Source organism: Heterodontus francisci, chromosome 3 (assembly GCF_036365525.1).
Source record: "Heterodontus francisci isolate sHetFra1 chromosome 3, sHetFra1.hap1, whole genome shotgun sequence".
NCBI lineage: Eukaryota > Metazoa > Chordata > Chondrichthyes > Heterodontiformes > Heterodontidae > Heterodontus > Heterodontus francisci.
In genome coordinates, this window is record NC_090373.1 from 165,676,660 (window position 1) to 165,703,461 (window position 26,802).

Here is a 26,802-nt window from a genome sequence, read left to right on the forward strand (position 1 = left end):
GGGGGTGGGGTTAATGTCCACTGGCACAGCTGGCAAGCCTGGCCTAGCAGAAGGCTGGAGCAGCAGCGGGGACTGTCACGTTCGCCCCGCCCCCCTGCTGTGATGGACAGCCGGGGAAGCCAATAAGGGGGAGGGAGCGGGAGTGGAAGCGTCCAATGGGTGCGGGGCGGGAGGTCCCGCCCAGGAGTTGTAACTATTTAAAATGGACCAAAGCCTGGCGACATGCAGCTGGAACGCTGCAACAGTGGGTGTAGCGGTAGATCAAAGTACAGTAGGTCATCTGCCCGCCCGCAGTGTGGGTCATTGATTTAATAGCACACAGAGGAGGGAGGGAAGTTAGCCACACAAACACTTTTATTTTAAAGGAGCAAACAGTGAGTGAGCTTTGTGTCAGGACGGGAGCCAGGGCTGCCGGATGCTCTTTGATCTGCAGACGGGACACTCCTGAGAGATGACAGGAAGGGGCCTGACAGCCGAGGAGCCCCTGGCGGCGGTGCCGAGGCAGCAAGAGGCGGAGGCGGAGGAGGGAGAGAAGGAGGAGGAGGAGGAGGGAGAGGGAGAAGGAGAGCCTGGCAGCCCCAGCCCCAACACCCCACCGCTCCCCCGCAGCAAGGAGCCGCTTAACGGGGAGGCGAGTGCGGCTGCAGATGCGGCCAGGCTGCAGGTAGGGCTGGGGGATGGTGACCACCCTCCTGAGCACCCCCTCGGGCCGGCCAACACCTCCCCCGGGCCAGGAGAGTTCGTGCACCCTGAGGGGGGCTGGGGATGGGTGGTCATGTTCGCCTCCATGTGGTGTAATGGCTCGGTGTTTGGCATCCAGAACGCTTTCGGGCTGCTCTTCCTGTCCTTGTTGGAAACATTCGGCAACGCGGAAGATAAACATCTGCGCTTCAAGACAGGTAAGCAGAGCGTGCGAACAGATGGCTCATTGAACACTTAACTGCCACCATATCTAGGCCTGTCCCGATAATGTGTTCTCCCCCCTTCCCGCCAACCTGCCCCAGTGACTTTCTGCTGTTGTAACTTGAAACGTTTCAGCTCATTTACCATTATTTAAAAAATAAATGGGCAGGAATCTGTTTCTCTTCCCTGTCAGGATTTCTCCCTGCTTTCCTTGCTTGGCTATAGTTCATCTGGTCCATCTTTCGGCGGAGATGTTTAAAGAGACTGTATCCGTTTGAGGTAAAAGATCCCATGGCCCTATTTTGAAGAGCAGGAGAATTATCCCCAGTGCCCTGACCAATATTTACCCCTCAATCAACATCACTAAAATAGATTTTTCTGGTTATTATTACACTGCTGTTTGCGGGAGCTTTCTGTGTGCAAATTGGCTGCTACATTTCCGACACTACAACGTTTCAAGAGTACTTCATTGTCTGTAAAGACCTTTTAGGAGGTCCAGTGGTCGTGAAAGATGCTTTTTAAATACAGGGTTTTTATTCATCCTTTCGTGCATTGCTTAAGAGGCTGGTATTTGTGTGAGTGTTAAAGGTGTTTACAGGCTGGGTGAAGGGCAGCAAGTGGCATCGCAATTCTGTTGCCATCAGTTTATACATGTTTCACCAGCGGTCAGAAGTGCCAACCCTGACTGCAATTTCTACCTTGTGCAGTAGAGAATCAAACCTTCCCTTTTAAACAAAGGAACAGGAGTAGGCCATTCAGTCCCTCGACTCAATTAGATCATGGGTGATATGTATCAACTCCATTTACCTGCCTTTGCTCCAAACCTATTGATACCCTTACTGAACAAAAATCTATTGATTCCAGTCTTGAAAAGTTCAGTTGACCCAACATGTATGGCATTTTTGGGAGCGAGTTTCCACTGGCATTTGTGTTGGGAAAATGCTTCCTTAATTCACTCGTTCGTGGATTTTAAACTAATTTTAAGCCCCTTTGTTCTGGATTCCACTGTCAGGGGAATTAATTACTCTGTATCCAGCTATTGAATGATCATTTTTAAAGATCTTGACTAGGATCACTCATTAAACACCTAAACTCAAGGGAATACCAACCAAGTTTATGCAGTATCAAGAACAGAAAATGCTGGAAATACTCAGCAGGTCTGGAGAGAGAAAGAATAACGCACCAGCAAAAAACATGAAAAAAGAAGATGATTGAACTCAATGCTGAGTCCGGAAGGCTGTAAAGTGCCCAGTTGAAAGATGAGGTGGTGTTCCTCGAGCTTATGTTGAGCTTCATTGGAACACTGTAACATGCCAAGGCCTGACCCAGCTCTTTGAAAGAGCTATCCTCACTCTTCCCATATAACTTTGCAGTTTTTTGCTTTTCAAGTATTTATCCAATTCCCTTTTGAAAGTTGCCATTGAATCTGCTTCCACCACCCCATCAGGCAGTGCATTCCTAATCATGATGACTGGCTGCATTTAAGAAAAAGTCTCTTCTCTCCTCTGGTGCTTTTGCCAATTACCTTAAATTTGTGTCCTGTAGTTATCAACCCTCCTACTGGTAGAAACAGAGTAAATGAGGAGAAACTATAACAAAAAACCCTTTGTAATCTTGAACCCGTTGATTAGATCTTCAGAGTATTTGTCAATTTTTTTTATGTACACAAACTTTCCTAAGAAGCTTGCCAGAAAACATGAGCACGGCCTCAGTCAACAAAATAAAATGTCTTCTCATGTAGCCGAAGGGCTTAATTTAACATCCATTGCATTTGATGATCAGTGAACATGTGAACGAAACCATGCTTGTAAAGAACAGTTCCAATTTACACCAAAATGTCTTCTATTACAGTCTGGTAACTGCAGGTGACCATGAAATTTATCCGCTTTTGTTAGAGTGATGAGCGCTTAGATCTGACGATTCCTTTAAGCCCGCTATGGGACGAGACACATGTGACAGACTTTTCCCAGAACAAAAATGCGACCCTTTTGCTTCTCATCATGCAGGTAGTATTTTCTAAGCGTTAGTGCCATTCCTGACTGATTCTCTACTGCTTAGGGTAGATATTGCAATCAAATCTCCCCTTTAAACAAAGGAGCAGGAGTAGGCCATTCAGAATCACAATGATACCTTGACATGAATCTGCTGTAGAATGCTAATCAGTAAAGAAAGGTTCCCCTGTAATCTCCACTGTTCACTTTTAGAAAACAGGAATTCTAACACAACCCAGCATGCTCCTGGGCTAAAATAAACATCTGAGTGGGGTAAACCTGCACCTTCCGTTTCTGTTGTCATACGGAAAAAAGCGCAGCAATGAAGAACTGTTGCATTCTGTCTCCTCTGGATTAAGATAACATTCTAATAACTGGAGCTCAGAACTCTTTTTGCTGTGAGGTTTTTACTTTACACACACAATAATAGGGATCTGGTATCTCCCCTCACCTCCGCAGCAGTTGTTGAGTTAATCGGAGTGTAAACGATGGCTTATCAGTTATTGAGATGTCACCACACTCGTCAGTTTGCTACATCACCTGTAAAGTAAATCGATTGCTGTAAATATGTCTTGCCAAGCTGGTTGCCTCACTCCTGCTGATTAGAGTCATAGAGAGATACAGCACCGAAAAAGGCCCTTCGGCCCACCAAGTCTGCACCGGCCATCAAACTACCCATTTATTGCATGATTGCATGGACAGTTCTATAAAATGCAGGCTGGAAAGTACTGCCAAGTCTGCTGCAGAACTCCAGAGCTATGTTTACAGTCAAATGTACTTGGTTACATTTCAGGCAACAGTTACAGTAAGTGTGTCAAAGCTTCAGCTGAATTTTGCTGGGTAACCCACTTGGCACATTGTACTTCACCACATTGGATGAGTGGAAAATCAGAAGGTTGTTGATTGTAAATATAACACAGTCTGCCTTCTGGCAAGAAACTGATGCACTCCACTAGTGGGACTTCTGACCTCTCATGCTCTCTCCTCTCTCCTTCCCACCAGTGGTCAGTAAAGAACCAAGAAGATAAATAGATTTTGTACAGTTCATTCATGTCAACCTAGAAAACTAGAGAAAGCTGAAGAATGGCTTCAAAGAAGCTGACGCAGTCCAAAAAAAGACTCAACTCAATACGAAAGAACATAAGAACTAGGAGCAGGAGTAGGCAATTCAGCCCCTCGAGCCTGCTCCGCCATTCAATACGATCATGGCTGATCTCATCTTGGCCTCAACCCCACTTTCCTGCCCGTTCTCCATAACGCTTCAACCCATTACTAATTAAAAATCTGTATCTCCTCAAATTTACTCAATGTCCCGGCTTCCACCGCACTCTGGGGTAGTGAATTCCACAGACTCGTCACCCTTTGAGAGAAATAATTTCTGCTCATCTCTGTTTTAAATCTGCTTCCCCTTATCCTAAAACTATGACTTCTCATTCTAGATTGCCCCACCAGAGGAAACATCCTCTCTACGTCTACTTTGCCAATCCCCTTAATCATCTTATATACCTCAATTAGATCTCCTCTCATTCTTCTAAACTCTAGAGAGTAAAGGCCTAAACTGCTCAATCTGTCTTCATAAGACAAACCCCTCATCTCTGGAATCAATCTAGTGAACCTCTTCTGAACTGCCTCCAATGCAACTACATCCCTCCTCAAGTAAGGGGACCAAAATTGTACACACTACTCCAGGTGCTCACTAATGCCTTGTACAGTTGCAGCAACACTTCCCTACTTTTATACTCTATTCCTTTAGCAATAAATGCCAAAATTCCATTTGCCTTCCTTATTATCTGCTGCACCTGCATACTAGTTTTCCGAGATTCATGCACGAGGACACCCAGATCCCTCTGCACCGAAGCACTCTGAAATTTCTCTCCATTTAGATAATAATTTGCCTTTCTATTCTTCCAACCAAAATGGAAATCCTCACACTTATCCATGTTCAACTCCATCTGCCAAATTTTGGCTCATTCACCTAATCTATCCATATCCATTTGTAAATTTCTTATTTCTTTATTGCAACTTACTATCCCACCTATTTTAGTGTCCTCTGCAAATTTGGCTATAGTACCTTCTATCCCTGCATCCAAGTCATTAATATAGATTGTAAATAGTTGGGGCCCGAGGACTGAACCCTGTGGCAACCCACTAGTTACATCTTGCCAACCAGAAAAGGACCCATTTATCCTGACTCTCTGTTTTCTGTTGGTTAGCCAATCCTCTATCCACGCTAATAAATTGCCCCTAACCCCATGTGATCTTACCTTGTGTATTAACCTTTTGTGCGGCACCTTATCAAATGCCTTCTGGAAGTCCAGATATACTACATCTGCAGGATCCCCATTATCCACTTTACTTGTTACATCTTCGAAGAACTCTCGCAGGTGAGGTGAGAGTAACTGCCCTTGACATAAGGCAGCATTTGACCGAGTATGGCACCAAGGAGGCCTAGCAAAACTGAGGTCATTGGGAATCGGGGGAAAACCCTCCACTGGCTGGAGTCATACCTAGCACAAAGGAAGATGGTTGTGGTTGTTGGCGGTCAATCATCTGAGCTCCAGGACATCACTGCAGGAGTTCCTCAGGGTAGTGTCCTAGGCCCAACCATCTTCAGCAGCTTCATCAATGGCCTTCCTTCAGTCATAAGGTCAGAAGCGGGGAAGCTCGCTGACGATTGCACAATGTTCAGCACCATTCATGACTCCTCAGATACTGAAGCAGTCTGTGTAGACTTGGACAATATCCAGGCTTGGGCTGATAAGTGGCAAGTAACATTCGCGCCACACAAGTGCCAGGCAATGACCATCTCCAACAAGAGAGAATCTAACCATCTCCCCTTGACATTCAATGGCATTACCATCGCTGAATCCCCCATTATCAACATCCTAGGGGCTACCATTGACCAGAAACTGAACTGGAGTCGCCATATAAATACCGTGGCAACAAGAGCAGGTCAGAGGCTAGGAATCCTGCGGCGAGTAACTCATCTCCTGACTCCCCAAAGCCTGTCCACAATCTACAAGGCACAAATCAGGAGTGTGATGGCATACTCTCCACTTGCCTGGATGGGTGCAGCTCCAACAACACTCAAGAAGCTCGACACCATCCAGGACAAAGCAGCCCGCTTGACTGGCACTCCATCCACAGACATTCAGTCCCTTCACCGCCAATGCACAGTGGCAGCAATATGTACCATCTACAAGATGCACTGCAGCAGCGCACCAAGGCTCCTTAGACAGCACCTTCCAAACCCGCGACCTCTACCAACTAGAAGGACAAGGGCAGCAAATACATGGGAACACCACCACCTGCAAGTTCCGTCCAAGTCGCACACTGTCCTGACTTGGAACTATATCGCCATTCCTTCACTGTCGCTGGATCAAAATCCTGGAACTCCCTTCCTAACAGCACTGTGGGTGTACCTACCCCACATGGACTGCAGCGGTTCAAGAAGGCAGCTCATCACCACCTTCTCCAGGGCAATTAGGGACGGGCAATAAATGCTGGCCTGGCCAGCGATGCCCACATCCCATGAATGAATAAAAAAAAATTAGTCAAACACGATTTACCCTTCATAAAACCATGCTGACAATACAAGGGACAAATCCAAACTAGTAGTAAATATAGAAAGGTCTTGTATTCATACTAGTGTCTTAACATTCACAAGATGCTCCACAGTGCTTTGCCTCCAATAACTTATTCTGTACTTGGTCCTGTTGACGGGGGTGGTACCAGGTGATTGGAGGGTGGCAAATGTTGTGCCCCTGTTCAAGAAAGGGAATAGGAACAACCCTGGGAATTACAGGCCAGTTAGTCTTACTTCGGTGGTAGGCAAGTTGATGGAAAAGGTGCTGAGGGATAGGATTTCTGAGCATCTGGAAAGACACTGCTTGATTCGGGACAGTCAGCACGGTTTTGTGAGGGGTAGGTCTTGCCTCACAAGCCTGATTGAATTCTTTGAGCAGGTGACCAAGCAAGTGGATGAGGGTAAACCAGTGGATGTGGTGTACATGGATTTTAGTAAGGCATTTGATAAGGTCCCCCATGGTAGACTTATGGAGAAAGTCAGGAGGCATGGGATAGTGGGGAATGTGGCCAGTTGGATTAAGAATTGGCTAACTGATAGAAGGCAGAGAGTGGTCTTAGATGGTAAATACTCAGCCTGGAGCCCAGTTACCAGTGGCGTGCCACAGGGATCAGTTCTGGGTCCTCTCCTGTTTGTGATTTTTATTAACGACTTGGTTGAGGAAGTCGAAGGGTGGGTCAGTAAATTTGCAGATGATACAAAGGTTGGTGGAGTTGTGGATACCGAGGAGGGCTATTGTCGTCTGCAAAGGGACTTGGATAGGTTGCAGTGCTGGGCTGAAAAGTGGCAGATGGAGTTTAACCCTGAAAAGTGTGAGGTCGTCCATTTTGGAAGGACAAACACGAATGCAAAATACTGGGTTAACGGTAGGGTTCTTGGGCATGTGGAGGAGCAGAGAGACCTTGGGGTCTATGTGCATAGATCGTTGAAAGTTGCAACTCAAGTGGATAGGGCTGTGAAGAAGGCATATGGGGTGTTAGCGTTCATTAGCAGAGGGATTGAATTTAAGAGCCGTGAGGTGATGATGCAGCTGTACAGGACCTTGGTGAGGCCTCATTTGGAGTACTGTGTGCAGTTCTGGTCGCCTCATTTTAGGAAGGATGTGGAAGCCTTGGAGAGGGTGCAGAGGAGATTTACCAGGATGTTGCCTGGAATGGAGAATAAGTCTTACGAGGAAAGGCTGAACATTCTAGGCCTCTTCTCATTAGAACGGAGAAGGATGAGGGGTGACATGATAGAGGTTTATAAGATGATCAGGGGAATAGATAGGGTAGACAGTCAGAAACTTTTTCCCCGGGTGGAGCAAAGCGTTACAAGGGGTCATAAATTTAAGGTGAAGGGTGGGAGATATAAGGGGGATGTCAGGGGAAGGTTCTTTACCCAGAGAGTGGTCGGGGCATGGAATGCCTTGCCTGGGGAAGTTGTTGAGTCAGAAACTTTAGGGACTTTCAAACGGCTTTTAGATAGGTATATGGATAAAGGAGAATGATGGGGTATAGATTAAATTGTCCTTGACAGAGGACAAAGGATCGGCACAACATCGTGGGCCGAAGGGCCTGTTCTGTGCTGTATTTTTCTATGTTCTATGTTCTATTATGTAAGCAAACATGGCATCTAATGCACAGCAAATGAGCTATATGGTAAGTTAATCTGTTTTTGGTGAAAATGGTTGGGGAGTGAATATTGGCCAGGGCACCAAGAGAACTCGTGTTGTCTGCCTTTGGAATTCTGTATCCCAGAGAGCTGTGGATGTTCAGTCATTGAGCATATTCAGTTTTCCTGGGTTTGCTGGCAGCACTCTGGAGGAGATGAATGTTAGAGTGCAGGGCAATGGTGGAGAGTTGTGAAGCCTAAGTAGGGCTTATAGTTTGTGTGAGAGCCTCAGCAGCAAGAGAGCAAGTGGGGACGGTGTAGCTAACGTAGAAGATCAGCTGTGAGCTTATTGAAGAGTGAAGCAGGCTCGGGGGCTGATGGCCATCGTCTGCTCCTTTTTTTTTTAATGTTTGTTTTTATTTGCCATGATAATGTTTGGGAGTTTTTTTAATGACCACCTGAACAGCGATTGGTTTAACATTTCATCCGTGGAGCACACCTTCAGTACCACACTGAAGTTTCAGCATGGATTATGTGCTCAAGTTCTGGAGTGAGGCTCCAGGCCACGACCTTCTGACCCTTAAACTCAGTTTACTTCAATTGCTGTAGTCTAGGATAGCTCAAAATTAGGCCTGAATATACTCCTATGACCAGATTAATTCCAGTGGATGATCTGATAATATTCACTTGTTATTGGGTCTTTTCAGTATATATCATTTGTATAAATTATGCTACCATTTTTTCCCCCCTATGCATTCTTATTAAGTGAATATTTTGTAGTGTTGAATGATGCACAGTTTGGATTGTGCTTCAGGACTATGAAGTGTTAAAGGATTAATATGATAAAAGTGGAATGGTTTACTGAAGTTGGCAACATTTATTAATGTCAGCTTGAATTTTAGTTGTTGCAGGGATATGCAGGATAATAGTGATTTTTAAAAAAAAACATTTGCCATATCCTTTTTAAGCTAGGCTGTCATGGCAGGTGGTCTGCTCCTGCTTGTATGTTATTAGACCAAAATGGTGTGGTGTACCATATGCTTAGACTGGAATTGACATCCTGGGTAGTTTTACTTGCTGTTTAACAGGGAAAAATAACTTGTACATATCTCTGATAAAGTCTTGTGTACAGTATGACCTCCCTATCAGTATCACATTTAGTCCCTCTCACGTTAGACAACACGCTTCAATGTATCATCTGAATTACGACAAGCAATTCCACAGGAGATCTGCTAGTGTATTAAAGTATATCTATATATGAAAACCATGTTATGATTTGTGCTACTTGTTTGCAAATGTTACTTCCTAGATCACTTCATGTCAATATTTGGAATAGAGACGTACCACGAAAAATTTTGTTATGGGATTTTGTATGTCAAGGTTGATTTTAAATTTACATCCTTATTTTCAAATCTGTCCATGATCTTGCCCCTTTCTATCTCTGACCTCCTCCATTCCCACAGATATCTGCACTCCTCTAATTCTGGTCTCAAGTATCCCCAACACCATGCCTTCAGCTGCTGAGGCCCGAAGCTCATAATGACCTCTCTGTCTCTCTATCTCTTTCCTGCTTTAAGACACTCCTTAAAGCCTGCCGCTTTGACCAAACGTTTGGTCTGTGGCTTGGTGCTGTAAATGTACAAGTTGTAAGCATTATATAATGGAAAAACTAAACATTTGACCACTAGTTTGACAATGAATCACTCAAAGTTTGCAGATGAGACAAAGCTGGGTGGGAATGTGAGCTGTGAGGAGGATGCAGAGAAGATCCAATGTGATTTGGACAGGTTGAGTGAGTGGGCAAATACATGGCAGGTGCAGTATAATGTTGATAAATGTGAGGTTATCCACTTTGGTGGCAAAAACAGAAAGGCAGATTATTATCTGAACGGCGATAGATTGGGAAAGGGGGAGGTGCAGCAACACCTGGGTGTCCTTGTGCACCAGTCGCTGAAAGTAAGCTTGCAGGTGCAGCAGGCAGTTAAGAAGGCAAATGGTATGTTGGTCTTCATAGCGAGAGGATTTGAGTACAGGAGCAGGGATGTCTTGCTACAATTATACAAGGCCTTGGTGAGACCACATCTGGAGTATTGTGTGCAGTTTTGGTCTCCTTATCTGAGGAAGGATGTTCTTGCTATAGAGGGAGTGCAGCGAAGGTTCACCAGACTTATTCCTGGGATGGCAGGACTGACATATGAAGAGAGATTGGGTCGATTAGGCTTGTATTCTCCAGAGTTTAGAAGAATGAGGGGGGATCTCATAGAAACCTACAAAATTCTAACAGGACTGGACAGACTAGATGCAGGAAGGATGTTCCCCATGGTGGGGGAGTCCAGGACCAGGGGTTACTATCTAAGGATAAGGGGTAATCCATTTAGGACTGGGATGAGAGATTTCTTCACCCAGAGAGTGGTGAACCTGTGGAATTCTCTACCACAGAAAGCCGTTGAGGCCAAATCATTAAATGTATTCAAGAAAGAGTTAGATATAGTTCTTGGGGCTAATAGGATCAAGGGATATGGGGAGAAAGTGGGAACAGGTTACTGAGTTTGGATGATCAGCCATGATCGTATTGAATGGTGGAGCAGGCTCGAAGGGCTGAATGGCCTACTCCTATTTTTCTATGTTTCTAAAGCATTAAAAAAAGTTTGCCTTTTTATCTCAGTAAATGAAATTTCTGAAGTCCAAAGTTAAGTTTTAAACTAAGCAAAAAAATGTATATTTCGCAAAACATGATTAAATTTATCAATTTAATTAATGTCTTTTGATACCTTATTGAAAGCATTTACATGAAAAGCTCAGCTTGTCCCAAAAACCTTATCTTGAATTTGATATTTTAGGTGCTCTTGTTAACTGAAGGCAAAACCTATATGCACAGATGACACAAATTCTTAATCTCTAACAAAATCTATTTGCTTGGTTTTCAAAATTATTTAAAAGGTAGAAAAAAATTGCAAGAGCTTTATTGTGGTAAAATTTATACTTCTTTAAAAGTCAGTGTATTTTGTGTGTTGGAGGAAAAGCACATGTCCAACAATGATGATTCAGTGTAACGTTCATTGCTCAATTTATAAATAGCATAAATTTTTAATAAACGTGTTTAGCTGAGACACTCACACAAGCATCCCTCACATTACATACTCCGGTTCTGCTGGGCCTCCACTTCCTCCTCTAGTTGCAGGTTTCCACTCTGCAGTGATGTAAAGGTTAAAGCATCCGCCTGATGCTGGCAAGCCCCACTAGTTCTACCCCATTGATGTTCAACTCCAGGATCCCAATCCCAGTGCTGCTAAAGTCGAGGAATGTGTCAGTGTTACCAAAGTGCTAATCCTCATGCCTCCTACCAAGTACTGTGAAACACCAGATATTCTTAAGTTTGTCTTGTATACCATAATGCAGAGTTGTGCATTCCGTCTCTAAACTACCAGTTCATGTACCAGAATTTAATAAGAATCAAATTTGATTTATTCAAGAAGTGTAAATCAGTGGTCTTGATATTCTCTATGTGGCATAAATCCCTTTCTTGTTTTAAAACAGAGTATCCTTCACCTCACTATGAACAAAGCCTTGGGGGGCTTACTGTATTAAATATTTCATGGTCAAAACTGATTGAAAACAAAAGTTGACAGCATATTATTTCTTAATCAGCTATGCAAATATTTCAGTTATATTTTTGCTATGTTGTGTATTGTGGGTAGCAAAGGTTGTCTTTTGGAGGTTCAGTTTATCTGCCAGTCTTTTTTATTTCAAATCTAGAGTTGAAACTACTTCAAGTTGTTAATGCCAGAATCTCTGGAGCATTTCTGAAACATGTACAATATTAACTCTGATATTATCTATGTTCCTTGTTTTTGTTGTTTGAATAGCATGAGTGTGGGAGCAAGTGTAACTTCACTGTATAGGTATGTGTGTGTAAATGTGCGAGGACCTTTTGGGACTACAGCTGTTATGCTACATAACTGGATTGGAGTTCAGCCCCAAAGTGATCCATAGAAAAATTACTGCACAGAAGGAGGCCATTCAGCCTGCCAGGTCCATGCCAGCCGAAAAAACAAAAGCTAGCTGCCCAATCTAATTCCACTTTCCGGAACCTGGTCCATAGCCTCGCAGGTTACAGCACTTCCGCTGCAGGTCCAGGTACCTTTTTAAAAGAATTGAGTGTTTCTGCCTCCACCACCATTCCTGGCAGTGAATTCCAGATACCCATCACCCCCTGGGTGAAAATGTTTTTCCTCATGTCCCGTCTAATCCTGCTACCAATCACCTTAAATCTGTGTCCCCTAGTAATTAACCTCTCTGTTAGAGTAGACAAGAAGGACCTGTTTCTCCTATCTAGGCCCCCCATAATTTTGTACACCTCAATTAAGTCACCCCTCAGCCTCCTCTGTTCTAAGGAAAACAACCCTAGCCAATCCAATCTTTCCTCATAGCTGCAACTTTCAAACCGTGGCAACATTCTTGTAAATATCCTCTGTACTCTCTCCAGAGCAATTATGTCCTTTTCTGTAATGTGATGACCAGAACTGTATGCAATACTCCAGCTGTGGCCTAACCAGTGTTTTTATACAGTTCCAGTATTACATCCCTGCTTTTATATTCTATACTTCAGCCAATAAAGGAAAGCATTCCATATGCCGCCTTCACCACTCTATCTACCTGTCCTGCCACCTTCAGGGACCTGTTGACATGCAGTCCAAGGTCTCTTACTACTTCTACCCCTCTCTATATCCTCCCGTTTATTGTGATGGTAAAAGAATCTGAGGTCAGGTATTTCGTATAATTTTCTAGTGCCATTTGGAAACATTGTGTACTCTAAAGGTTCATTTAAATTGTGCAATTTTTTATGATAAACAGAACTGACTTTGATGTTTTCAAGGTCATATGATGAAATTGTAAGGACTATTGACCTGTATCTCATATCTTTTTCCCTTGATTTTTTTTTTCTGCCCATTTTTCTTGCCAACTTCTTACCCTCTGGCTTCTCAGCCACAGGCAGTGCTGTCCACACCTTGGTTTGAAGATTGATTTGTGGCATAGCTCAGTGATGGCCCCCTTTGTGAGGCATTGCTCCTTTTGAGACGTCTATGTAGGGGAAGTGCTCCTTGAAGACCTGCTGTGTGTGTGGCCTCCTGTGCAGCATCTGCCTCCTTCCTGTTTCCTCCCTCCACCCCCGCCTGTCCTTTTTATTTGCTCCAATTGCCCTTCAGCCTCAAAAGTCCCATCCATGGCTGCGGCAAAACTGTTTTTGAAAGCAGCCAAAGGCATTACAGCACCAGCTAAAACCTGTTCCGAGAGGTCAAAATCAGTTGTACAAGTCAGAAAGTGGGCCAAAAAAAAATGCCCAGATGTTAACCAGCAGCCTAAAAGAGCAAACCAGAAGCTAACCAGTATGTCGTGGATGAGCCTTTTTAAATAGCGCTGTTCAAGGGTCCTTTACTGCCTGTTAGTGCCACATATTGCTGTGACTTTATCACATGGCTAGTCAGGGGCTGTGGCAGCCCAGTTTCACAAGAGTGTTAAACAAGCATAGATTTTCTGGTGAATATCTTGCAGTCTGAACGTGTGCAGTAAATGCAATTTTGCTGGATCCATCTATCACATGTAGTCCGCCTAACCTTTGGAATTCTTTTCAAATTCATGCAGTATTTTCTTTTTAAAGGAAAGCTAGAGGGCAAATCTCGGATTATTCAAATAATGCATGTTTAAATGTTATCTAAACTGAGACTGCGTGCACAATATCACTTCAGATATGAAAGCAGTTCAACATCTGTGGCAGCTGTTTGTGATCAAAACTTTTTTTTCTCGGGTGAGAAGTGAAATGTGTCTCTAGCTTTTTTTTGTTCAGTTGTGCTTTTATAGAAATAATTTGAATGCAACCTGGAAATTAAATTTGACTAGCTCGTCAGTTAAAGTTGTTGGTTCGAAGAACTCCAGCTCCTTACCAATACCCTGAGACCCAGGCCTCTCAGTACTACTGGATTTGGGACTCATCCCAATGCTACCGGAGCCATCTGGACTATTGGTACCTTCATCCACCCCTCAGTCAGTACTCAATGACTGAGATTCTCTGCTGGGCACCCCCACCCCATTCTGCTTGAACCTGAAATTTGCTCTTCATTCTGTTGAACCTCAAGACCTCCCTTCCCCCAACTATTGTCAAATTTTTGTCTATGGAGTCTTGTCCGCAAGGATTTGGGTTGAAATTCCACAATTTACTTGATTCAGAATCTCTCCAATTATCAGATATTTTGCCAAACAAAATTTGGCACTAAACCAGATGAAGGTATTAGGGCAGGTGACCAAAAACTTGGTCAAAGAGCTAAGTTTTAAGGAGCATCTTAAAGGAGGAAAGAGAAGCCATTTGTCTCTACTGGATGTAAAGCCAGTTCCTCAGAGTTTTAAAGAATGAACCTAGAAACGTATCATGGAGAAATTAAATGGAAAAGATGAGGGGGAAAATATATTAAAACAGGTTCAGGAATTTATTTTATATATGTGTTTTAGGAAATTATTTTTTTTAGAAGAAATGTATTGGCACTTTGTGTAGCTTTTTGATTAGCTCCGCGAACAAGTTTCTTTCAGAAAATGTTTTAGCGAAATGGATTTTCTGAACTTGAAGACAGCATAAATAAAAAGCTGCATCAGAAAGTGGACCAATAAACAAGGGTTTGTCTTGAATTGATTCACCATAAATACTGCCTTTATAAATTCTAACAGTAGCTATTTGGGATCAATCAGTTCAAGTAACTGGAGTTTGTTGATACAACAGCATAGGATTATGCTTATAAAGCATTTTAAATGGTCAAAACGTGAGGCTTAAAAGACAGGAAGAAAACTGTACAGATTTTAACTCTATCCAATTAGTATCACCTCACTCCACATTTGTTCATTGTAAAAACTGTGAATATCCAGATGATTAATGTGGATAGAAATTGGAAGCTGCAATAGTGAGTCTGGTTTGGTCAGCATTCTTTTTGTTCATCGAAGAGGATAAGTGAATTATATTGGAACTAAGCAGTGGATAATTGCACAGCTGTCGGGCTCTCTAAGAATAAACATATCTGTGATTGCATCAGACTCTGGCAAATGTCAGGTCTCTCGAACAATCTGTATATACTTTTTCAGGCGTGAGTGGGGACCGAATGCTCCAGCATTTAGTTGCTGGCCTTGAATGAGCTAATACTAATTGGATAGAGTTAAAATCTGTGCAGTTTTATTCCTGTCTTTTAAACCTCACGTTTTGACCATTTAAAATGCTTTATAAGCATAATCTATGCTGTTGTATCAACAAACTCCAGTTACTTGAACTGATTGATCCCAAATAGCTACTGTTAGAATTTATAAAGGCATTACTTGTGGTGAATCAACTCAAGCCCAGCCTTGAATGATACAATCTGAAAGGAGAGCTTAGCCCTAAATCTTTATTTTCCAAACATGACTTGTTTCAAACGCCTAAATGGTCAACCTGAACTGAAGGGAATGATTTCCTAGCGGGAAACTTTGTGTGGCAGGAGAATTTTGCCATTAAAATCAATTCTCCAAATCCCTCTCACCTGAATTTCCTTGAATATTTGGCTTTTCTCTTGATCCACTGACCAGGTCCTGAGTGATCATATTTGAATATATTATAATGAGGGCCACTGGCATTACAGCTCCCAGTTTCCTGCATTTACATTCACACTGGCCTCCTTTTGTGCCCTGTGACTTGGGTGAGTTATAAGGGTAGTTATCTGCATCAGGCAAGCAGCAGTGTGGAATTTCTCTGTCCAATGAGTGTGATGTGTTTGGATAGCAAATTTGGCAGCTGTCTGTATCTCTGGAGCACTCCTGATCCTCATGTTGTCTGGATTCTTGTGGAACAATTTATTTTTAGGGGACAGAGTGTGTAGAAGGAGATAATGGCAGGTGGTCTAAACTGCCACCAGTACCGCACAGGGTACTCAGTGGGTTTTCTACTGTTTTAATATAGGGCACTTCACAGAAGTGGTTGGGTGAAGTGTTACCTTGATTTTAGTCCAGGGCTCCCTTTTGTAACGTTCTGCAGTGTCAGTGATTTGTCACAATGTTGCAGTGCTCCCTTTAGTCTCATCTGAAATTGAGAATTGTTCAAAAATTTTGTCTTCAAGCACCTTAGCTGAGATTCTTTTACCGTGGGTCTTTCCATATCTCCACTTGGCAGTGATGCAGGATGGCGATGACTGGGAAAGTCTTTTTATTATTGAGCGTTGCTTTGCGTGGTTTAAATGATGCAGTCAACCTGGAAAGTAGCAGCTCTGTTACAGCTGCTTAAAACAGTTCATGTGCAGCTGGATGCCCACTGCCATTTTGTCTAGTGACATTTGGGTAGTTTGTTTACATGGTCACTTTAGGCCTGCAAGTCCTATTTCTGAAAGAGCCCCTTTATGTACACTCCTTTCAAATTACGATAGCTGCCTTACGTTTGGTCAGAAATTATGGTGATTCTTTTTTGAATAAATGCATTGAAGTTTATTCAAGAAAACTGAGTCTTGATCTTGTAATGACCTTGTAACATGGATGGAATTATATTATAATTGGGCATTGAATATTAATTTAAACATATCTTAAGCATTTTTGCATGCTAATTTTGATTAGCAAATTAACATCAATTATCAAACTGTCTTCTATTATTGATGGAATACATCAGAATATTTGGGTGTATTATGATTAAATTGGCATGACAGAATTTTCTTTTTTTTGTTAATTGCCCTTTAATTAGTGAGTTATTGGTTCTTTTTGTTATGGAAACTTGCTACATTTCCATTGCTTTCTTCAAACTGCACTATATTCTATAATTCAAACCTGGGGTGAATCATTTGCCATTTTAGCAGCAGCTGTGTAGATTGGGTCTGTTTATGTCGGGTCTCTCCTTTATTGCTGAGCTTTTGTGCGCTAGGGAACTGGCACCCCTAATGATGCATTTACTTGATCCTGACCTGTATTATTAGCAAGCTACTTCTCAGGAGGTGACAGAGCTGCAAAGTTCTCACTGTTTGGGCTGGGGTAGATTCAAATTATATGTGATTATAATTGCTTTTTTTTTTTGCATGAAGTATAAACCTTACCTATAATTAATCTTCCCGATTAGTTGAGTCAGTGAAAACCAGTTGGAAGTGATTTCTTGCAGAGCTCAGCAATTGCTTCCGAGCCTAGATCAGGCTGTAGTTTCCTGTCACACAACCCTGTGTTATGTTCTGACCGAGGCAGGAAGAGAGCACTGTTTATTCTGCTTCCTCTTCTCCATAGGTCACAACATATATTTAAACTTTCCCACTTAACAATACAGAATCATATAGTCTATTTTTCCCAGAATAAAACACACTAACCAGGTTTCTTAAACTGATGTTGTTCAATAATTATAAAACAAGTCTTAACCAGTAATGAAATAAAGCATAAACACAGATTGAAATTTTAAAGTTCCTTTTTTTATCGTAGCCCCTCAGGCACATGCGTGCACATACACAAAAGCACGCACCGGTTAACTGGAAAAATAAAAGGGATTTTTGTCTAGAGCTCTGTTACAGAAAAAAAAACACGAGCTGAATACTTTCTCATTCTTGAAGAAAACGGCAGATGCGATGTTGTGTTCCAAAACAGGCATGCAGTCTGGCCTCCGAGTACATGTAGACGGGTCACTGGGATCATTTACAACAGTTCTTTTCAGGCAGCGTTGAGAATTAATTTAGCAAGCTTTTCTTCAAAGACAGGAGACGAGATAAGTTGACACAGTGGACTTCTCGGGGTCTTTTAAGAGACATGCTAGAAAGCTGCGTGGGGTTGCTGCTTCTCTTCTCTCCTTGGGAATTCTCTCCCTTTTTATACAGTTCTGTTTATTGAGCTGGAAGTCACGTGGGTTTCCTAGAAAGGCTTGTTTTTCTCCAAAGACCCCTCGGTGCCCCCTTTTTTTAAAAAACAAACATTTCCAGGGACTGTTTTTTGAAGTCCAGTGGCCTTTACATGACCCCCTTTGAAAACCCCAAAACTTTAACATTTTTTCAATCTTTCAAAAAAAAATCTTCAAAAAATACATTAAACAAAACGCACGGGCACTTTCGTAACAATTATCAATGTGTCATGACATTGGGTTAGTCACTCTGTGAAACCTCAAGAAGGCAACTCCCTGCAGGTCACATAGTTACTAACCTCAAAACCTTAAACCAATTTGTATCCTAGACTTGGAGTGGTGTCAGTTTCAGACTGGTAGGTGCAGAGTCTGATTATTAATGTTTTGAAGCTGGCTGTGAGTTACATTTTAGTAGTGACAGGGCCAAGGGATGATGGGTTCATTTTTAATCTCAGCAGTTGTTCTGTGTGCTCTGAACGTCCTGGTGCAGCACTGCGCCAGCCCAATAGCTGGTGGCTTGGATGCCAAATTGGCCTGAAGTAGGTCCTGGGGAGTGTGGATGAGGGAAAGAGGGGAACGGGGCACGTGTGAGGCCAGTGGTGGTGTGTGAGAGGGGGGGGGGGGGGGCGGTGGCAGTATTGGAATAACTCAGGCCAGCAGCAATTTTTTATTTTTATTTAGAGATAGTTATTTAGAGCCAACTCCGTTATTCCTGACTTCACAGAACACATATATATTGGTGTGGTCAGTGACAGTTTCTTTAAAAGCTGCTCAACACCATACGAACAGACATAGAAACATAGAAAATAGGAACAGGAGTCGGCCACTCGACCCTTCGAGCCTGCTCCGCCATTCAATAAGTTCATGGCTGAACTGATTACTCCACATTTCCACCTACCCCTGATAACCTTCCACCCCCTTGCTTATCAAGAATCTATCTACCTCTGCCTTAAAAATATTCAAAGACTCTGCTTCCACTGCCTTTTGAGGAAGAGAATTCCAAAGACTCTCAACCCTCTGAGAGAAAAAATTTCTCCTCATCTCTGTCTTTAAATGGGTGACCCCTTATTTTTAAACAGTGACCCCTAGTTTGAGACTCTCCCACAGGGAAAAACATCCTTTCCACATCCACCCTGTCAAGACCTCTTGGGATCTTATATGTTGCAGTCAAATCGCCTCTTACTCTTCTAAATTCCAGCAGATTCCAGCCTAGCCTGTCCAATCTTTCCTCATAAGACAGCCCACCCATTCCAGGTATTAGTCTAGTAAACCCTCTCTGTACTGGCTGCAACGCATTTACATCCTTCCTTAAATAAGGAGACCAGTACTGTCCACAGTACTCCAGATGCAGTTGCACCAATGCCCTGTATAGCTGAAGCATAACCTCCCCACTTTTGTATTCCGTTCCCCTCGTGATAAACGATAACATTCTATTAGCTTTCCTAATTATGTGCTGTACCTGAATACTAACCTTTTGTGATTCATGCACAAGGACACCCAGATCCCTCTGCATCTCCGAGCTCCACAGTCTCTCACCATTTAGATAATATGCTGCTTTTTTATTCTTCCTGCCAAAGTGGACAATTTCACACTTTCCCACATTATACTCCATTTGCCAGGACTTTGCCCACTCACTTAACCTATCTATATCCCTTTGTAGCCTCCTTATATCCTCTTCATAAGTTACTTTCTTACCTGTCTTTGTGTCATCTGCACATTTAACAACCATACCTTTTGGTCCCTTTATCTAAGTCATCTATATAAATTGTAAAAAGTTGAGGCCCCAGCACAGATCACTGTGGCATTCCACTCATTGCATCTTGCTAACCAGAAAATGACCCATTTATGCCTACTGTGTTTCCTGTTAGCTAACCAATCTTCTATCCATGCCAATATGTTACCCCCTACACCATGAGCTTTTATTTTCTGCAATAACCTTTGATGTGGCATCTTATCAAATAGACAGAGCGTAGACCCATGTGTCCTCAAGAATTGGAGCTCTAACTGTCATTTTGACTCTGATTTGCATAGTAAAGATACTTACCATCCCCTTGAAACATGGCTTTATTGACATGGTTGTTTCCCCATTAACAGCCATTTGGTCGGCTGAAAATTAGCCACAAGGTATCAACCTCAAGCAATGCCCTCACCAAGGGGAATCCCCCACTCTTGTGTTCTAGCTTGCGACCTGAATCTGGAGTTGTGCTGGAGTTTTTACATCAATGTACAGTGGTTTACAGTGCATCAAGTTCAGTGTTAATACAACCCCACCAACTGTGTCCTCGGGCATGTCTGTAAGCGGGTTCAGGAGTACATAAGCTGGGTTATTTGTCTGCTTAACATATACAGTGAAACCTGTATAAATGGACACCCACTAAAAACAGACTTTTAGTGAGAGAACCAAGTAACAAAAGCTCTGAGGAGGCCTGACAGGGTTGACACTGAGAGGTTGTTTCCCCTGGCTGGGGAGCCCAGAACATTGGAGCACAGTCTCAGAATAAGGGGATGATCCTTTTGGGACTGCGATAAGAAATTTCTTCACTCAACGGGTTGCAAATCTTTGGAATTCTCTAGCCCAGAGGGTTGTGGATGCTCCATCAGTGAATGTATTTAAGGCTAAGATAGAGTTTTGATCTCTCAGGGAATCAAGGGATACTGGGAGTGGGCAAGGAACTAGAGTTGAAGCCGAAGATCAGCCATGATCATATTGAGTGGCAAGGCAGGCTTGATGGGCCATGTGGACTTATATTAACTTGCATGGTAAAATGTGCAAGGTTGAATCTCTGGGATTGAATGATTTCATGGCGATATCCCAGGGATAGAGTGGTTTCTCTGCAGCTATGGATACTGGGTAAAGAAGTCTCCATTCCACAGAAGCCATTTATTTCACAAAACCTGCTGCTGCCTCATGTTGACCTCACCAGTCTCCTGGGTCAAGGAAAGTGTGTGTGAACAGTGAGAGGTGCCATCCTTTCCTGTCCCAGCGCCGTGTCTATATGCTTGGAGGCTGATGGCAGCTCCTTTTTCCTCTGACCCTACCATTGTCCTCTCTCCCTCAGCCTCTGATGATGGATCCACTTCTTTGGGAAACGAAGGTCACGGCTGTCCCGAGTCTCTCTATCTCTCTGCTGTTCTATAGAGTGATGGTCAGGCCTGTGAGTCCCAGCTACCAATAAGTCTTCCTGCAGACTCACTGCTCAACCAGAAAACTGCTGTTTCGTCCTACACATAATGTGACCTGTTGTGTTTTCCTCCCAAATAGTCTCAATCCATTCTAAGACTTGACTTTGGAAGCTTCAATGTACCGGCACAATCTATCATCACATTCTTGGGGGCACCAGAACTAATGGTGCAGGAGCAGGAAGAGACGCCATTGCAAGTGATTCTCTGGTTACAAGTGGATAAGAATGGAACCAGGTGAGAGCAGTCCCAGTCAGCTGGATGACAGAGGAGAGGTGTTGGGGGAGATGGTGTGGTCAACCGTGCCAAAGGCTGCAGTCGGTCGAGAAGGACAAGGAGGGAAAGTTTACCTTTGTCACAGTCACTAGGGGGCCATTTGTGACTTTGATAGCTGTTTTGGTACTGGTGACGAGGGTGGAAACCTGATTGGAGGGACTCGAGCATGGAGTTTCGGGAAAGATAGGAACAGATTTGGGCGGTGACAACACATTCAAAGACTTTGGAGAGGAAACACTGCAAAAACAAAGTGTCTGTAATTTGTGTTTCCCTCTACCAGCAAATGGAGTTGGTGATGTAACAACAGGTGCAAACTGTTAGTTTTGAGTTTTGGTTTATGTTCCATAAACCAGCATTCTAATCATTGGTTATATGAGTACTATCGGTTAATTGAATGCTATTTTCAGATACATTTCATTTTTTGGTGTAAAAAAAAACCATGGAGATCATTATCAATGTGTATGGAAAATGTGCCATTGTTTTTGTCATGTTTAACTGGATTTTGCATCTTTACACTTGTGCACAGGTTGCTCATTATGATTGTAAAGCACTGGCCTGGAGATCCCATGTATTCTTAGCTCTAGACTGAGCTGCATAATTATTAATTGAACACTTCACTAGTGCACAAACGAAAGGTTATTCCTGTACAGAAGTTTGGCTCATTTGGAAGCATTCTTTCTTCTGAGTTGTCTACTCCAGGACGGAGAACCTAATTTAGGTTGACACTCCAATGCAGTACTACATGGTTGGAAGCGCCATCCTTCAGAGTGGATGCTAAATCGAGGACCCATCTGCCTCTTCATGTAGATGTTGAAAATTCTATGGTATTATTGAAAGGAAGGCCAGCTGGGGAAGGGGACCTCCATGTCCTGGCTCACGTTCCTCCCTCGAACTAACACCATTAAAAACAAACAAATAAATAAATAAATTGACCACTTGTATTTCATCATTTGTGGGGCCTTCCTTGTTTGGCTGAAAGTGGTTGCCATGTTTGCCTCATAACTGCTGGTACACTCCAAAAGTAATTCATTGGATATGAAGTGCTTTTATACATTTATGATAGTGCCACATAAAAGCATGTTTTTTTTGTTGGTATTATAGATATAATGTCTGCTATAAATTAACTGACGGTCATTTAATAATCTTTCAGTATAGATGCTGTCACTCCACCAAATGCACTGAATATCAACAGCCACTGTTCAGGATCCATATAAACTAGCTACAAACAGCTTCTTCCTTCCCTACCCACCCACCCAAAATAAAACTACAAATTTTCCAAACAAGATGAGTAACAGGTGACATAGGAGTGATTAAGACTTAGTCACCTGAACTCATAACTGAGCTATCATAAACAAACTTGGTGGGCCAAATGGCCTATTGTATGCTGTAGTATTCTACAAATCACTAAAGTTCCAGATATTCCCCCACCCTTTTTCATATATAGGGGAGGCGATGGTTTAGTGGTATTGTCACTGGGCTACTAACCCAGAGACCCTGGGGACGTGGGTTTGAATCCCACCACGGCAGAAGATAGAATTTGAATTCAATTAATAATTCTGGAATTAAAAATGCTAGTCTAATGGCCATGAAACTATCATCCATTGTTGTAAAAACCCATCTGTTTCACTAATGTCCATTTAGGGAAGGAAATCTGTTGACCTTACCTGGTCTGGCCTACATGTGATACCAGACCCACAGCAATGTGGTTGACTCTTAAGTGCCCTCTGAAATGGCCTCGCAAGTCACTAAGTTGTATTAAATCGATACAAAGTCTATAAGGAATGAAACCGGTCGGACCACCTAGCATCGACCTAGGCTCCAGAAACAACTGTAAACCCAGCCCTGTCGACCCTGCGAAGTCCTCCTTACTAACATCTGGGTGCTTGTGCCAAAATTGGGAGAGCTATCCCACAGACTAGTCAAGCAAACAGCCTGATCTAGTCACACTCACAGAATCATACCTTACAGACAATGTTCCTGACAACACCATCATCATCCCCTATCCCGCCGGCCGGACAGACCCAGCAGAGGTGGGAGCACAGTGGTATACAGTAGGCAAGGAGTTGCCCTGGGAGTCCTCAATATTGACTTTGGACCCTATGAAGTTCATGGCATCAGGTCAAACATGGGCAAGGAAACCTCCTGCTGATTACCACCCACGGTCCCTCCTCAGCTGATGAATCGGTACTCCTCCATTTGAACACAACTTGGAGGAAGCACTGAGGGTGGCAAGGGTGCAGAATGTACTCTAGGTGGGGGACTTCAATGTTCATCACCAAGAGTGGTTTATTAGCACCACTACTGACTGAGCTGGCCGAGTCCTAAAGGACATATCTGCTAGACTGGTGGCAGGTGGTGAGGGAACCAACAAGAGGGAAAAACATACTTGACCTTGTCCTCACCAATCTACCTGTCGCAGCTGCACCTGTCCATGACAGTATTGGTAGGAGTGACCAGCACACAGTGCTTGTGGAGACGATGTCCTGTCTTCACGTTGAGGATACCCTCCATCGTGTTGTGTGGCACTATCACCGTGCTAAATGGGATAGATTTCAAGCAGCTCTAGCAACTCAAAACTGGGCATCCATGAGCGCTGTGGGCCATCAGCAGCTGCAGAAATGTACTCAACCACAATCTGTAACCTCATGGCCCAGCATATCCCCCACTCTGCCATTACCATCAAGCCAGGGGATCAACCCTGGTTCAGTAAAGAGTGCAGGAGGGCATACCAGGAGCAGCGCCAGGCATACCTCAATGAGGTGTCAACCTGGTGAAGTTACAACACAGGACTACTTGTATGCCAAATTGCATAAGCAGCATACAATAGACAGAGCTAAGAGATCCCACAATCAACGGATCAGATCTAAGCTCTGCAGTCCTGCCACATCCAGTCACGAATGGTGGTGGATAATTAAGCAACTAACAGGAAGAGGAACCTCCACAAATATCCACATCCTCAATGATGGGGGAGCCCAGCACATCAGTGCAAAAGATAAGGCTGAAGCATTTGCAACAATCTTCAGCCAGAAGTGCCGAGTGGATGATCCATCATGGCATCCTCCTGAAGTCTCCAGCATCACAGATACCAGTCTTCAGCCAATTCGATTCACTCCGCGTGATATCAAGAAACGTCTGAAAGCACTGGTTACTGCAAAGGCTCTGGGCTCTGACAACATTCTGGCAATAGTACTGAAGACCTGTGCTCCAGAACTTGCCGCACCCCTAGCCAAGCTGTTCCAGTACAGCTACAACACCCGACATCTACCCTGAAATGTGGAAAATTGCCCAGGTATGTCCTGTACACAAAAAGCAGGACAACTCCAACCTGGCCAAAGAGTCTACTCTTGAGCATCAGTAAAGTGATGGAAGGTGTTGTCGACAGTGCTATCAAGCAGCACTTCCTTAGCAATAACCTGCTCAGTGACGCTCAGTTTGGATTCCGCCAGGGCCACTCAGCTCCTGACCTCATTACAGCCTTGGTTCAACCATGGACAAAAGAGCTGAACTCCAGAGGTGAAGTGAGAATGACTGCCCTTGACATCAAAGCAGCATTTCAGAGTGTGGTATCAAGGTGTCCGAGCAAAACTGGAGTCGGTGGAGACCAGGGAAAACTCTCTACTGGTTGGAATCGTACCTAGTGCAAAGGAAAGATGGTTGTGGTTGCTGGAGGTCAATCATCTCTGCTCCAGGACAGCACTGCAGGAGTTCCTCAGGATAGTGTACTAGGCCCAACCATCTTCAGCTGATTCATCAATGACATTCCCTCCATCATAAGGTCAGAAATGAGGGTGCTCGCTGATGATTGCACAATATTCAGCATCATTCGCGACTCTTCAGATACTGAAGCAGTCTGTGCAGAAATGCAGTAAGACCTGGACAATATCCAGGCTTGGGCTGATAAGTGGCAAGTAACATTTGTGCCACACAAGTGCCAGGCAATGACTATCTCAAACAAAAGAGAATCTGACCATCTCCCCTTGACAGTCAATGGCATTACAATCGCTGAATCCCTCACTATCAACATCCTGAGGGTTACCATTGACCAGAAACTGAACTGGAGTAGCCATATAAATACCGTGGCTACAAGAGCAGGTCAGAGGCTAGAAATCCTGCGGTGAGTAACTCACCTCCTGACTCCCCAAAGCCTGTCCACCACCTACAAGGCACAAGTCAGGAATGTGATGGAATACACTCCACTTGCCTGGATGAATGCAGCTCCAACAACACTCGAAGCTTGACACCATCCAGGACAAAGCAGCCCGCTTGATTGGCACTCTATCCACAAACATTCACTCCTTTCACCGCCGACACACTGTGGCAGCAGTGTGTACCATCTACAAGATGCACTGCAGCAATGCACCAAGACTCCTTAGACAACACCTTCCACACCCGTGACCTCTACCACCTAGAAGGACAAGGGCAGCAGGTTCATGGGAACACCACCACCTGCAAGTCCCCCTCCAAGTCACACACCATCCTGACTTAGAATTATATCACCATTCCTTCACTGTCGCTGAGTCAAAATCCTGGAACTCTAACAGCACTGTGGGTGTATCTACACTGCATGGACTGCAGTAGTTCAAGAAGGCAGCTCACCACCACCTCCAGGGCAATTTGGGATGGGCAATAAATGCTGACCTAGCCAGTGACGCCCACATCTCATGAATGAATAAGAAAAAAAGCAATAATATTACATCTAGTTTGTGCTCATCAATTTGGCATTTGCAATTTCTTTCTTTTCTCTTCCCATCCCATCTGATGTCTAATTAGAATCTATACTACTCATTCCTGGTCTGTCCGGACTCTCTCTTGATTGGTCAGTTTAAGGGGCCTGTGTGTTGGCTTTATTTGGTAGATGGTGCCTGACATGCATGGGGGTGTGCAGAGGACTGTAGTACTTTTAGACTAACAGTGTTCCTGTAAGTACAGGATGTCTAGTTACTCTTTCTCCAAAGACTTTAACAGAAACAAAACTTCTCATTCTGCAAAACTACATTAAAGCTGTCCACGTGTAAAAACAGGCCTAGAAATATAAATACACATTTTTGTCCAAGAGTTTGGCCTTGTGACTTGTTTCAGGTGTAGAAATTGAAAGTCTAATTGCCAACTTTTTTCTCCCAACTTTAAAAAGGCAGCTTTATATCTGATGGGCTCAATAATATTCGAGGAACAAACACTGTAGTTGATGGCAGCAGGGTTTATGGAGAACAGAGAGTGGAAGGTAATGGAAGCCCAACAGCAACATTACCCTGGCTGGCGGGATTGTTTTTGGAGGGACGGGGATAACGTGGGAGGGGTGGATGAGTTGATGGAATTGGTTAAGTGTGGCAAAATGATGGAGACAATTATTTTATGTAACTTATTTGAAAACTATTCTTTATGCCAAAAAGGAAGATTCACTAAATTCGAAT

The 26,802-nt window shown here is 43.5% G+C and overlaps 1 protein-coding gene across 1 annotated transcript in view; it reads left to right on the forward strand.

Moving 5' to 3' along the window:
* The first annotated feature begins 201 nt into the window (after window positions 1–201).
* Window positions 202–26,802, forward strand: part of slc16a10 (solute carrier family 16 member 10) — a 162,122-nt gene continuing 135,521 nt past the window's right edge. Inside the window, exon 1 of the mRNA XM_068027338.1 lies at window positions 202–899. Within this exon, the coding sequence (XP_067883439.1) occupies window positions 452–899 (448 nt within the window). The 5' untranslated portion in view covers window positions 202–451. The remainder of the gene's footprint in view (window positions 900–26,802) is intronic.